This window comes from Uloborus diversus, chromosome 8, assembly GCF_026930045.1.
Source record: "Uloborus diversus isolate 005 chromosome 8, Udiv.v.3.1, whole genome shotgun sequence".
NCBI classification, from domain to species: Eukaryota; Metazoa; Arthropoda; class Arachnida; order Araneae; family Uloboridae; genus Uloborus; species Uloborus diversus.
This window is the reverse complement of record NC_072738.1, coordinates 67,073,657-67,089,439: the sequence shown is the minus strand read 5'-3', so window position 1 is coordinate 67,089,439 and position 15,783 is coordinate 67,073,657. Positions and strand designations below refer to the sequence as shown.

At 31.7% G+C, this 15,783-nt stretch overlaps 1 protein-coding gene across 1 annotated transcript in view; it reads left to right on the top strand.

Moving 5' to 3' along the window:
- LOC129228404 (uncharacterized) overlaps positions 1 to 15,783 on the top strand; it is a 61,348-nt gene that overhangs the window by 22,269 nt on the left and 23,296 nt on the right. The window contains exons 5-11 of the mRNA XM_054863083.1: positions 294 to 604; positions 1,440 to 1,510; positions 1,590 to 1,671; positions 2,214 to 2,339; positions 4,745 to 4,945; positions 8,034 to 8,126; positions 13,045 to 13,163. Coding sequence (XP_054719058.1) covers positions 294 to 604; positions 1,440 to 1,510; positions 1,590 to 1,671; positions 2,214 to 2,339; positions 4,745 to 4,945; positions 8,034 to 8,126; positions 13,045 to 13,163 — 1,003 coding nt within the window. The remainder of the gene's footprint in view (positions 1 to 293; positions 605 to 1,439; positions 1,511 to 1,589; positions 1,672 to 2,213; positions 2,340 to 4,744; positions 4,946 to 8,033; positions 8,127 to 13,044; positions 13,164 to 15,783) is intronic.

The window sequence follows — 15,783 nt, the reverse complement described above, 5'->3', positions numbered from 1 at the left end:
AATACCTGATTTAACGATTTCTTCAATTTAATGATAGATTTCATTAGTTGAGTTCGGATTTGACTGTATTAAATGCCTATTCTCCTCGATTTCCTTAATTTAACGATAACTTTTTCTGCTCCCTCGACAATTGTTAAATCAAGGTTATACGTATTACCACTTTAAGAAATCGGGTCACTTTATTTTGTTAAGTTTCATCCTTTGATCCAAACTAAATTTTTTCTAAAATTCTTTTTTATGTTTGGTTGCTGCATCTATAAAAATCACCCTGATGTCATGATTTGTTCCTCCAGCACCCATTCAAGAACCTCGTCCAGATATCACTCCCAAACAACCTCCTCCCCCTGTTTCAAGACCGAAACCATCCAGTATGGCTGCTCCCAAAATAGTGAAGAAGCGAGGCCCTAACCCGAAGAAGGTCACAAAAGTTGGCCTTCATGCTGCTAGAGAGCCTTTTTCCTTGACTGTACCCAAGATGGTGGCTGCTCCTGTATACCACCCCACAGAGGAAGAGTTTGGAGATCCCCTTGAGTATGTCCTCAGGATTGGGCCAGAGGCAAGCAAGTATGGCATCTGCAAGATTGTGCCACCTCCCAGTTTTAAGGTCTGTGTGCACGAATATTTTGGTATTTCTTTCCAAATCAGATTTTAAGTTATTTGTAGAAAATGTATACTGTATTAGTATATCTTATATCACTAACTGATAAAGACAATAATATAAAAACTTTGTTAGTAGTTTTCATTTACTACAGAACCTTAAGGTTTTGTTAGATCAAACATCCTTAACCTTTTCCTTGTTTAATCTCCTTGGATTTCTACCACTTGCATCATTGTTAACATTTTATAAATAAATTTGATTATCATAGTGATAGTATTTTTTCTATGTTCTTTTTACCTTTATCTTTTGTATAATTTGATTTTGGTTATTTCCCTGGGAAGTGGTTTCTGCTATATATGTACATAAAGTAGGAAGCAGTAGGAAGTCATATTATGTTTCTTTAGCTTCCAGCATTATATTCTTCCAGAACTGAGCAGTTGAATTGTAATGTCACTCATGCCATCACATCTTCTGTTTTGTCTAGCTATTGGTAGTCTTTTACACCTGCAGCAGATTTTATTTCTTGAAAACAACGCATGAAAATATTTATGACATCTATTTTTATAGGAGTGTCGTCTTTTATATGAATATGCTCTCACTTCACTGGTATATATAATTGAAGTGCATATGTCTGAACCTTCAATAAACAATAAGTGACAGAAAATCCGCAACTATAATTCAGAAGATTATAAATGAGATGATTACAGTCTAGTGTCCCTGTTTCTCAATGTCTGCAATAATTTCCTCTCAGGAAATCCTAAGTTACTTTTGAGCTGTCTTGTCTTTTTCATATGAGTAATGTTCTGTTTCATATACTAATATTGGATATTTTACTTTTTAGCCTGAATGCAAGGTCAATGATGATATGAGATTTACCGCCCACAACCAGTTTGTTCACAAGATGCTATACAGGTAAGTGTTCATTTGTCTATCTGATGTTTATTCCTTGATCAGAATCTAGCATACTATTGAGTGTTCTTTTATGTTCCAGGTGGGGTCCCAATGTGCAGCACAGGGCTTGCATTAGACGGCACCTTAGATCACAAAAGGTGAAGCTGGAGCACGGACCCCTCGTGAGTAAATGGATTATTGAAACTATTCTTTTAATTTTTTCATGACATTAGAGCTTTTATTTTACTGCAACAATTATAACTAACACCTAGTAAAATTAAAACTTGTCAAGTGTTTTTTTTTTTTTTTTAACTTTTTGAAAAGGAAATGAAATGAATAAGGTAAGTGCACCCATGGTAGATACTGCAGCTGAAGCGGATAACTTCTTCGAAAAATGAAGATAATAGAAATTTTTTTCCCTAAGTAGGTGTTCCCCTAAAAATAACCACCTTATTTTTTTTATGGAAGCCGCCTGCTAGTGAAAAAGTCTTATTCATTTCTCTTTGTAGTTCTTCATTCTATTTTTCAAAGACGTTATCCTCTTCTGGTGTAAATCTGTTATAGGTGCACTTCATACCTTATATAATTTTAATTATGAAAGAAATATTTCAATCTAAGCACCTTTTTGTGTTTCCCCTTTTCCCCAGGCAATCTTTCTGAACTTCACACTAAAGAACCTCTGATTGTCTCTCTATGAATAATTGCATACTTTCTATTCATTTAGATTGGTGGTATAGAACTTGACATCTCAAGGTTTTACCACATTGTACAACAGTTAGGAGGCCTTCAGCAAGTGATAGAGAAAAAGAAATGGCAGAGGGTTGCTGATGCCTTGCATGTTCCCAAGACGGTGAGTTACTCCAGTTGTTTCATCAACAGTGTTTTCCACTTGGCACAATTTATGGGAGTAGTTCCTAAAATCTTGACCTACAGACCATTAGAATGCTTATTCCAGCATGGAAGATTGCAGATTCATAACTTGATATTTGAATGACCTTCGCTTTAGAAATTGCTGAATATCTTTTTTTTTTTTTAACAACCAAAATGTACTTTTCTAGAGTGAAAACTGGACATCAATGTGTAACATTTTCAAAATGGTTTAGCTTTAAATAATGCTCATTTTTAACAAATGTATTTGCTAAAGTTATACTGATTCATTTTGATTTTTTCAAATTAAATAAATATTAATAGCATTGTAGATTTAGCAATTATACTGATATGCTTACTGACGCAGAATGGTCCTGGGCATACTCAGCTTGTACAGGAATACCACCATCAGGGGGGAGGGCATTTTGATAAATTTTACATAACCTGATAAATTTTACATAACCTTTAAATAACAAATTAAGGTTATGTTTCTACTTAGCAGAGTAAACTGTGAACTATAAATACAGTAGAGATGAAGAAACAGTAGAGTAGAAGTTTTCCCATGTCAACAAAAATGATTTAAAAGTAACTTTTAAATCCTTTAAATCGTTTAATCGCAAAAAGGAATAGAAATTACTAAACGAAGAATTACAAGCATAGCATGTACTGATACCCTGACTGCGAAATGCCTTTTTTCTTTTTTTTTTCACCTTTTCATTTTTTTTCAATGTCATAAAAACTCTTGAACCTGGGAAGTATTATGGTGCAAATCGCAAATTCATAGGACAATTTGTTGGTTTTCTATGAATTTTTTAAATGTGTCAAGGACTTTTCGGACACCCTGTATTATTAGTGAAACTTTATTCCAACGAACTAGATGATAATGATCGGCATTGTAAAACTTCAAAAAGTACTTAGTATTGCCAAACAATAATAAAGAAATATATTATCTCTTTATATAAACAATACTACAATTTTATATAAACAATAATACAATTGTAATACATTTGCCTACAGATCATGTTGGGGGAGGGGGGGGGGGGGGTTCAGTCACCTATGTATGCAGCTTTGGATCGAGCTGTTTTTAAATGTTTTGTGATTCCACACAATAAGTGGTTCAGCTAAGTAATTTTCATGGTTAAGTCATATTAGATTAATGTACCACAAAAGTAAAAGCTAAATATATTGGTTTCTGTAAAGTTCAACATCTTTTGTTTTGTAACACACTTAAGTACAGGTGTTTCTATTTTTTAAATATATATTTTGTATTTAGCAAAAATTTCCCTAATGGCATCAGAAGCATGAATGTGCTTGAAGTTATTGGTTGGAACCATATTAAAATCAGTAGTCGTCTTTTCTGATTTTCAACCTTAGTTTTCTAAAAATAGGGGGCTGTTATTGTTTTTCATTAGTTTTTATGGTATGTTATTTCTGCATAATTATGGACTTTTTATATTTTTTCTTTACTTTTGAGTAAATTGTATGAAAACTCAACATTGTATTATAACATTACAACAGTTTTACTGAAAGGTTGTCAAAATTTCTTAGATTCTTTAAATTTTTTAAAATACTTGAGATATTTCTCAATTTTTTTCAAACCCTAAAGATGATGTATTTTTACATGCAAATTGAATAATTTTATAAGTTTCTCTATATAAGATTTCCAAACAACTTGAAGCAAATGAAATATGTTGCAGTAATTACTATAGTTTGAAATTCCTGTATCTCATTTATCAAGGAATTCATGATTGCATTACGATACTTGACTGGAATGTCAGCAAAGTTTAGATTTTTCGTTATTTTATAAATTTCTGACCAATGAGCAAGTATTAAGTTGTTTCAGTGTTGATTGTTGCTAAGAGAAAAGAGCAAGAATAAATTCTTCTCAAAATTATTAATATAAGGCGATTTAAAAATATATTTATTTGTTTATGCATTTTTAATTTTCCTGTGGTTACCTAAGATTACATTCACATAACACTGCCCGTCGACCTTGGTTAACTGGTGATTAACCAGGGGTGTTCCAATAGAGCTACCGGTTAACTGATTGTTGTCGATGTTTTTCTAATAGCCTCATCGGTTGAGAGCAATTTGAACTGGTTGATTGGTTGATTGAACCATGCAACATTTTTGACCAATAATAAATATTTTTGCCTGCGCGTTATTAAAAATGTTTGATGAAGCATTTGTTTATGAATAACCGGTTAATAACAACTGACGTCATTAGCTGTCATATGATCAATCGACTGTGGTCGACGGGTAAATCTATGCAAATGTAGCCTAAGTGAACAAAATCTATTTTAACTGCAATGCAATTCTGATTTTATAGTCACTGTTCAAGGATGGTGGTATTAATTTTTAAGTCATCCATTTTCCTGAACTTTATAGGCCCAAGATCGAGTAACAAAGCTGTATGATGCATACTGTAAATATTTGGTTTCGTATGATGTCCTTCCAATGGAGGAGAAACAGAAATTGGAGGAGGAAGTCTTGGCAGATCACGAGAAGAAGTTAAAGATGAGGAACGAGCCCAAGGATCCAGAAAGAGAAGAACCTGATGACGAAGAGACCAATGACTGCGTGACCAAGGTTTCATTTTTAAGATGTTTTTTGAGACTTGTATTATATCACTTTTGAGTCGAAATCAATTAAATTTGTCTAAATTAAAGATCAGGTTTATAAAAAAAATCCTGGTATATTACAACTGTCTGGAAAATTTTGAGGTTTACTTTATTTGTTTGAGAATATTAAGGGATTTTGCAGTATATTTTATCAGTACGTTGGGCAGCAACTGCAATTGTATTGCCCCAAAGCAGAATACTACTAAATTTGCGACTTACATCGCAGAACAGATGCCTCGGCTGCAGAACAATACTGTTCAAATGAGAGAGGAAAACTCAGACAAATTTTCTGCAGAAATTCTAAGAAAATCTGTAGAATTTCTGCATAAACTGCAGATTTATGTTGAATTTCTGCAGAAACTGCAGATTTTCTACAAATATTTTCCAACTAAAGATATAATTCTGCAAATATCTTCAAATTAGAAGGAAATCTGTAAGTCTCACAAATTACTCTTATTAGGCAGAAAGCTCGCGCTAAATGTTGGAATGTTATGCGTCATTTGCAGAAACTTTAGATTTGCTTTGACTTAAAGAAATCTGCAAAATTTGTGCAACATTAAGATATTTGCAGAAATTCTACAGATTTTTGCAGAAAATCATATATGATTGCCTGCACCTGCTTTATGCCCTTAATCGCAATACAGAATAAGATTTTTCTGGCTTTTCCCAGAATTTTAGTTTTTTATGTTTGTTTTGTAAAGTTTTCCTCCTTGTTTCACTTTTACAGACCTCATAGCGATCCTATATTTCTTGTAAATCTGAAAAGATTCTGATTTTTCTTGCATTTTTGGTTCCCTTTTCCCTATTTTTCTCTAGTCTATCTTCATCTGTCACAATATTTGCCACAAACGTATGTTTCAGAAATATGCCAAGATTGAAATATGTGTCTCCCCGAAAATTGTCTGACTTGAGATTTCAATCTTTTTGCATCCTGAATATGTTTCTATTATTTAAAAGGTTTTGAGGTATTTATTATATGCTGCCATAATTCAACTTGTTTAATATATTATCTTAGTAATTCATTTATTCATTAACATTACTTTTATTGCTCATACATACTACGTAAAATTAACAAAAAAAAAAACTAAATAAAAAAAAAATACGTAGTTTGACACCAAGAATAGGATTTTATTAAAACTTTACAAGCTTATTTTTTCTATGCATTTGTAGAACCTTACACGACTTTGGTTTTATGGCCTGTTCAAGTTTTGGGGATTTTATAGTTTTCATGATCTACTAATTTTATAACGTTTCTACGTGTACAATGCTAGAAGCACTTGCAAAACAATTTTGGGCAAATGATTTTGCATTGCAGAACATCACAAAGTATTCTGCTTTTGGGTTGTATAGCACAATATTACTTTAAACAGCAGTATCTGAAAAACGGAATTTTAGAGATATTTGAAGAAACATGTTTTTGATTCCATGCAAACACTAGTAAAATGAAGGAGTTTAATGTTCTTTTCATGCATTATTTTTAGCAGAAACTAAATAAGCATGTTTATACAGTAAAGCAAAATAGATGACAAAAATACAAAAATGAAAAACTTAAACTTTGTAGATACTACTGTTTATCTGCCCAGGGCAGAATACCATACAAAGAGTTAGAGTTTGATTTTCTGTGATGCGTTGATGAATAACTCGTTCCTTTCATGACAGACAAATGCAATAGTAAATAAAAGAAGTACATAATATGATGAAGTTTTTCATGAAACTACTCATGTTTTATTCTCATGACATTGTATTAAAGTACTGCTCCTTTGAAAATGTATGAAAAGAAAGGTTGTAACTTCAGTCAAGATATTTTTTTTTAGCATGATGAATGGCCAAGTATTTAAAATAAAATGTCACTTTCAGAATTTAAAATAACTTTGTCCCTTTTTGAGTTAGTACTTATACTCATGAAATGTATTGAGAGCACACTAGGAGAGTTTATTTCAGATAGAATGAGAGATTTGAACATTGTTAGACTAACTCTGGGAAACGAATTTGTGTAAAGTAACATTTGCTGTTCAATTGTTAAAATTATTGTTACATCATGAGAACAAACAGTTACCTGTTAGCATTAATTTTAAAGCTTCATCATTATATACTCCTTAAAAACACTGCACTCTATATTATATCTTAACAAATTGCAACCTATCTTAAAATATAGGTATAAAGGAAAAAGGCCAACAATCAGATTTTTTTTTCAAACCTATGCATTATATGTGTCAAAACAATTGTTGATAAAAAACGTTTCATTAAAATATAAATAAATAAATAAAATAAATAACAATAAAAATGTTCAAAAATATGAAATAATTAGAAAGGTAGGCAGTGTAGGATAACTAACATCACTATCTCACCATAAAATAACTCATTTATGAATTGTGTATTCTTCTGTCAAATGACATTTCCATTGCTATTTGAAAGATTCATCTGAATATCCAAACTTTAACAAAATGAATAAAACATCTAAATCCATAGAATATCTATCCCCCACATGGTAGAAACAGAAATAACGGTATTTGATATCATCTAATATGTTTGCAAGTGCAAATTTAAATGAGTTGTTGTTAAAATATTAGCTTGTATTTTACTTTACGTATTGCCATGACCCCAGGATTTATTCTGCTGCAAAAATGCATTTGGAAAGAAATGGAGGTCAATATTCCAAAGTCATTGTAACAGATATATGGCCCGATCTAGTAGTAAACAAAAGTACTAATAAGGCAATCTATGGAAAATTCCATGTGTAGTTCACCTATTCTTATACTAAAATTAAATGGCATTGCCACATACTGCTCTGAAATAATGTTTTCACCTGGTCCTTGCAAACCACATCTGTCTCAAAAGGATTAATTCACCAAAATAAATAAATAAATAAAAAAAAATTAACAAAGTTATGGGGGAAAAAAGTACTGTAGATTTTTTCCTCTATTGCGTACAGTCTGCATTAGCGTCTGAAGTCCTAATTTATAGCACAAGTTGCTTTTATAGCTTAAAAATGCTTATACATTTTTTCTTCTGTACATCTTTGATTCTGTTTTAGGCATGTTTTTTTCTCCCCATAGGGCAGATCTATGTCTCTAAGCAATTTTTTTCGTATAGCGAGGAATATGATGAGTATTTGGTTCAAAAATGAACCAGCACCTGAAGAGGTAGAGGTGAGTTATTTTCCGTGCATTTAAGTTAAACATCTTTCTTAACCAGTAGCTGGGTAAGATTTGTTACATGATCCAGTTGTTTAAATTTACCAAAATAAATGATGTTAATGGATTAAATTTTTGCACAGAAAGCAGGACAAAGGGTCATTGTTTTAAGCTATTCAAATCTCAGGCTAACCTGGAAATAAGGAAAAACTACTACTTTAGTAGAGTTGGGGGCACTTGGAACAGCTTACCGAAAGAGGCATTAATGAGCAAGGGGGTGGATAGCTTTAAAAGGGTCATTGATCTTAATTGGGGACTAATAAATTGACTAAGACCAGCCTAGCTGTGCCAAGAGCCTGTTGCTGGTCTTCACATTTGTATTTGTACTAATTCAATCTATTCACCTAAAAACTAAGAAGAAAATTCCCTTGAAAGTAAAATATTAGACACTGACTATCAATGGTTAAAAGCCCAGGGATTCAACAACATTATCAATGTTTTTGAAACATTGGTGTTTTTATCGTACAATGTTGGAAAATAATCAACTTTTTGATGCTTCCAAAATCTTGATGTTTCATAATTTACTAGTGGTACCCGCACGGCTTTGCCCGTAGTAGAAAATTAAAGGTCATTTGGTTCGCCTGTATATTTACGAATAATGGATCATGAATTTCTGGCCAATTTGCTATGCTTGCCCATCTTACGGTTCCACATTATGATAATTTAGTAATTTACTTTTCCACGTTGTGGTAATTTTGCTTGGGAAAATGTTCTTAAAATTGGAGTATAAAAAGAACAAAATCGAATTTTTGAAAAATCGCTTCGAGGTGCACACCTCCATGCTACAAACTAAGTTTGTACGAAATTTCATGAAAATCGGCTGAACAGTCTAGGCGCTATGCACATCACAGAGATCCGGACATCCTCCAGACAGAGAGACTTTCAGCTTTATTATTCGTAAAGATCAAAAAAATATTATCAAACAGCAGGGGGAAACTTTATGAATCTTTGTCTTGCTTAATTTCAAAATGAGGTACGTTTAAAAATGTGCTAATGTTGTTATTATTATTGACTTTGACAAGTTAAAAATCTTGGTTGTGATTTACAAAATACAGGCAGTGAACTCACTTCTCCCTTTAAGCATTATCAAAGCTAACTCTGTGTGAATGTACATTTAAAAATTCAATGTTTTTGAACATCTGTTTTTTCATTGTTGTTTCAATATCATCAATGCCAGTTATCATATATCTGTGTTGAAGATAAGATAATGATGACCTACTGTTTAGGTGCTCCTTTACAAATGACCATCAATTTTGCAGCATTGAGAAAGTGAGTGCCTTAATGAGATTTTTAGCGTACATTTGAAAAAAAAAAAAAAACACTATTCTTAGTATATTAGACTATATTATTCAGCTTCATTAAAAAAATGTTCAGTCTTGTTTTTTCCAAAGAGTGGTTTTCCATGTGTATGCAAACGTCGTAGCTATTGTGTTTGATCTTGAATCAGCAGACTGTTTAGAGAAAAAAGCCAGGCACTCTATAAAATAACATAGTAACAGAATTAGGTAGTTACTTTTAAGCATATGTTGTTGTACTCTTTCATGGGACTTCTCCAATATATCAGTCAGTACGTCATTGTTGGATTTGACGTATGAACTCTTGCTGTATGATGTTGTTGAATGAAAATGATAGTTGAATTATTGTAAGTGCCTTTAGTTTTTGCTGGTTTGTTTAACATTTTTTAAACTTTTGCAATCTTTAATGTAAAGCAACCGTTAGTGCTATTTATTTTTACTTACGCCTTGTAGTGCTACCTAGTTTTATGGAATCTATATTAGGGTCAGTGGTTGGAAGTAGCGCGCTACAAGTAGCGACGCTACTGTAGTAGCTACATTTTTTAGTAGTTTGTAGTGTAGCGCACTACTTTTTAAAAAAAGTAGTGTAGCGAGTAGTTCGATACAAAAAAAAAGTAGTTTGTAGCGATTTCTAAAAACTACTTTTAAAAAAAGTTTCAAAAAAAAAAAAAAGAGAAGAAGAAATGAACGAGGTTTCAAACGAATCTGACTTGTGCAAATTTTATGCGAGTAAAATTTGAGCCAATCAGATTCGGAAGACTCTGAGAATTACGAACTGACCTCAGATTGACGCCATACGTTCTATCTGTTTGACGCCATTAGTTTGTTTAGCATCGAAATTTTCACATTTCCCCAATATTCACCTTAAATAGAGCATGGCTTAGAAAGAAAAGAATAAGCGATAACTGCCAATGTAGTACCGTGTTTCATGGGCGCCCATATGGAAGGCACGTGGTGGCTCAAGCTCCCCCCCCCCCTGCTTTAGAAATTACCGCTTGCTTTTAGTACTTTTCCTTCGCAAAAATGTAAAAGCATTTCTTCTCCAGCCATTAATGAAAAAGTTATTAAAAATGTCAAATTTTTTGATAATTCTAATCTGTAATGAAATCGGTTTTCATGTGAAAATATCCAACTAAATCATGAGAGAAATATCTGAGCCCCCCCCCCCCCCCCCGAAAAAAAAAACTTTGTATATGGGTGCCCATGCTGCGTTTGTGTTTTCTGGCAGCTGAGAATGTCCCGTGGATGAACATTTTAGATTTCAATGAGACTATTTTGCCAATATCCACCTAATATGGAAGCAACTGTAGATGTTATGGGAGACAATGATATTGAACTGCCCTTTTTTTTTTTTTTGGCCGGCTAACAACAGATACTACAGTATTATAGAAATATATGATCACGGAAATTTTTCGTTTCTTGCAAATTTGCTCGTTTAGCAAAAGGCTTACGGTATCAATGTCACCTGTATATTACTGTCGAATTTCAACGCGAGGGATGCGTTCCAAGGCTCCTAGCGTAGGTTGAAATTTCGCATTGTGGAAAAGGGTATCTATACGATTTTTTATGAGCATACCAATCATTTTAAGACATTTGAAAACGTCCCTCAAACTGTTTTAACCCATTTCTTAACTTCCTATTACCGAATTTAAACATAGAGAATATAGAGAACTGAAATTTTACTGTATTTTTAAAAAAGCTGTGTTATTGAGTAAAAACACTGTTTGGCATGACTGCATCTATTTACACTTTCAAGTAACCGAGCTGCATTTCTTGAATGAAATATTCAGTCAGGAAAGGATTACAATTTTTAAGGTTGAATTCCTTCAACTTTTAAATCCTTTCTTGCAGGGAATATTCAAAAAAATCGTTAAAAATATTTGGAATGACAAATTGGCTCAGCAAACGACGGAAAGAATAAATAATTCTTGGTAATATTCCATGTTCAAATGATTCAGTTTATTATTCTAAATCATTTTTTGAATCTTTTCGCTCAATCCTCAAACGGTGTATGCTTTTTTCTTATTTTTTTTTTTTTTTAAGTAGCTAAAAAGTAGCGAAGTAGCGACTACTTTTCAAAAGTAGTTTGTAGTTGCTACATTTTGGAAAAAGTAAATGTAGTTGTAGTTAACTACACTTGTAATAAAGTAGTTGTAGTTGTAGTTCGCTACAAAAAAAATGTAGTTTTTCCAACCACTGATTAGGGTATTTATTAATTGAGCTAATTTCCATCTGTTTTTTTCAGGGCTGGCAAGTTTCTGCCGGTGCGGTTAAAACCACTGGTAGAAACCGGTTAAAACCGACATGACAACCACTTTCTGCCACATTTTCGGCAGAAATTGGCAAAAACTCTCAAAATGAAAAAAAAAAAAAAAAAAAACTATTGACAGACAGTAGAAAATGCATGGAAAAAATAATTAATTGTTAACCAAAGCACAGTTTAATTCACAATATTATCACAATTCAGAATCAAATGGTACATTGTTTGAACTCTTCAGTTGCTTCATGGAAAAGGTGGTTCCAAAAATCTAAATAGTTTCTCAATTTAATATGAAAAACAAGCAATATTCATAAAACATTCAAATTGTATTTTTTTTCTTTTTTAACTGGTCCATCATGTAGTAACTAGGGTAGTGGTAAAAATTTGACTGGAAAAATGAGTTTCGAGAAGTGGGGCCAATTTGTATTGCAAAGCTGTGATATTAGGTACAAAATCTAGATTAATATTGGCAAGTAAAATTTGACACTTTCTTCTGGAAGCACATGATAATTTCAATCCCAAGCAATTTAGATGAAGCTTATTTGTGAGCAAATTACAAACAGTAATGCTAGTTTAATTTTGTATGTCACTCCTCTATCCTAAGAACCCTAGGATTTTCGTCCTTTGTTAGATTAATCCAAATATTACGAGAATCAGCAATTGAAAAGTTCCCTTTCTGAACTAAATCAAGGGCACGAGCATAGCATAACATTTTATTTTTTAGTTTTGAAATGAAGTTAAATTTTTTTGTTTACCTAAACAAATATCAATTAGTAATTACTTTAGTTTTTTTAAGACGATTTTAAGTTTTTGCCGGTTTTAACCGCTTATAACCAGTTTCTGCCACTGGCACGGCAAAAACTAGTTTCTGCCGGCAGAAAGCCAACCCTGGTTTTTTTGTCTTAATCCTCCAAAATTGCGATCCTTTTTTCGTAATTTCTTATTTCATCGCTGGTTTTAAAAATATGTTCTTATTTTAGGTACATCTAACATATTTAAAATTTGGCAAATGCATTAACTGTCGAGTTTGGTGCCATAAATTAGTCACTCCAACCAACCTCAGAGTTAATCTGTACCCCTAGAAATTTTCTAGTTTGCATTTTTCTGGAGGTATTTTGTACCGTAATGACCCCTTGGTAGCAATAATCCCAAAAATGTATTGTTCTGAAATTTCATTTTTTTCACTAGTAAGTTAAGGTGACTTTGATTGCTCAGGATATAAAAGTTAAGCTGTTGATCCGACTTGTAAATTTCCTATCTTCTTTCTCTTATTTTTTTGAAAAATTAATTTATGTGCTAATCTGTGTCATTTTTTCAGCACGAGTTTTGGAGGCTGGTGACAGAGCGAGAGCAACATGTGGTCGTGCATGCTGGAAATATTGACAGCAGTGTGTATCAAAGTGGTTTTCCCAGTGCCAGAAACAGTCCTTTTGCCAAGTGAGTGATCAGCTAGAACATAAAGTTAGTTTATTCTTTTTGTGTGTATGTAAGATATCTAGCATTATAAAATGCTTAATTAAGAAGAATTTTTGCAATAATAATAATAATAATAAGTGACGGAAAAAGGAATCTATCATTAAAATCAGTAGTATTTCTGACCAAAAGAACTGGATGTAATGAAATGCATTTTCACTTGCAAAAAAAAAAAAAAAAAAAAAAAAAAAAACCGAACTAATGCTGTTCCTGCACTTTTTTATGCTATAAAATTTCTGGAATAATTTCAGAACTTATGCATAATAAGTTTTCAGTTTTTTTTTTTTTTTAAATATTTCTGCATATGTGCTATGACTTAAATGTAAGCAATAAATTTTGATTAGCATTCATAACAAAAACATCTTGAGTACCAAATTCTGGGTTTATTTTCATAACAAATAGTGAAAATGAAATACTTTTTTGTGTACTGTCAGCTCTTATTAATTCATGATTATAGTATTAACAGAACAGTAATTTTTAATTGTAACTATTGTTTACTTTTATTTCTTCACTTTTTGTAATTTGAGCTTATTAGTGATAAGCCTGTTTGAGAGATATCTATAATCAAGTATCTGCTTTAAATTGACTCTGATATTACAGTATGAGAACCCAATTTCTGAATCCCAAAATCCGAAAAACTTGAAATCCAGTCCTTTTTTGCTTTAAAGAAAATTAAAATATAAACCCCCCCCCCTCTTATTTTCTATCTGGTTTTAAAGTTCAAAATTATTTCGGTTTGGCACTTGTTGGAAACACTACTTTCTGTCCAGCTTTTTAAAAATGTTTTTCGATGCCAAGTAAATAATGATAATGCATAAATAAGCCAGGGTGGCGACAGATCAGGGAGATCAGGGAAAAGTCGGGGAACTTTATTAATCAGGGAAAAGTCAGGGAAATATCAGGGAATTTCGAAAAAATAACAAAAAATCAGGAAAAATTGATTTTATGAAGAAAAAAATTTTTTTTTGCTTTACAAAATTAAGTATCCAAATTCCCTAGGCATTTTCTGCCAATTATCTGTTCAGAAAAAAAAAAGTAAAATTAATGAGGTGCGATTATACACTGCCGCATAATTTTAAATCTTTTTTCCTCAACGTCAAAATATTGAATCTTACTTATTAACCGCAGGATGAACTTCCTAAGATTGCTTCTGTGTCTGTTAGGTTGTTTATTTTACCTAGCTTGAAATTTCCTTTCACGCTTTCAACGCGATGTAAAATAAGCAACCATACAGGCAAAGAGGAAGCCTTCATTAATGCCTTTGCTCCTTTGCCTTTATTCCATTGTCTCGAAGTGATTGCGTACTGTAATCACGATTTCAAGAAGAAATCTTTGGCTTTTGAATTAATACTGATAAAAGTTTAAAAGCTGTTACTTCTTCGCGTTTTTAATTTAATTGCTAAAATTGAACTTTCAATCAAAAAAACTTTGTTTTTTGCCGCTATATTATTTGCTGTCGCCGCAGATTATAAAGGTTTTCTTTTCTTCAGACTTAAATGATTCTTTTATTTTATAACCGAGTTATATTCTTCTTTTATATATTTTAAATTTGACTAATTGCTTTTTTTTTCTATATTTTTTTCTTACATTTCAAAGTTGTTTCTTAGAAAATCAATCTAAGATTTTTTCGTTACATACTTAAATTATTTGAAATAGAGTTAACTTGTGTACTTAAGTAAATATCTTTATTTTTTTATTGTTAAAATGCTGTATTCATTCATTAAAACCTATGTTCTTGATTAGAGAAAAGCTCCCTATGAATGGATGTCAAATGGTTTCATCGGTTTTGCATAAATATGTCAATTAGTTATATAAGAATAACTACATTACTTCCATTCTTTCACTATTACTTGTTATTCTTGCAACAATTATTATACTGTTTGAAAATTTAGTTCAAAATAATTTCAATTGCTTCTTCGTTCTACCATAAATATCCATATGTTTTTAAGAGTGATTTTAATAGTTTCTTAACATTATTACGCTAAGTGGTTTCTAGAAGTAAAGTACTTTTTTTAAATTTTCTATAATCTTTCAATGCAAAAAAATTTAATATACTATTTTGTAGTTTTTTTTCCAAAAAAATTAATTTGATATGTTTTTTTTTTTTACAATTTTGTTAAAAACGCAGCATTTTTTAAAAATATATCTTTAGTTCATCAACTTTACACAACTTAAAACGTTTAAAATACCGCATTTTATACAAACATACAATGGATTTCAAGTAGAGCACAGAAAGGAAACCATTATCATTGGTAATGTAAATCAGGGAAATTTGGTGAACTTAATCAGGGAAATCAGGGAAAAGTCAGGGAACTTTTTTCACAGTTCCTGTCGCCACCCTGTAAGCGTTTTGCTGAGATTTTGCAGCAATCTTTTAATATCTACTTTTGATTAACAATAATTCTTTTTTTTTCTTCTTATAAATATGCAGTACAAAGCTTATTGAACATAAGAACAAAACTATTTTCAGTAAAGATGTGATTTATTTATTGTATCGATCGGCACATTGCGTAGTAATAAAAAACACTCGATTATACTCAGTTGCAAGTTATCTCCGACTTTTGTTTTAGCATAATAAAGTATA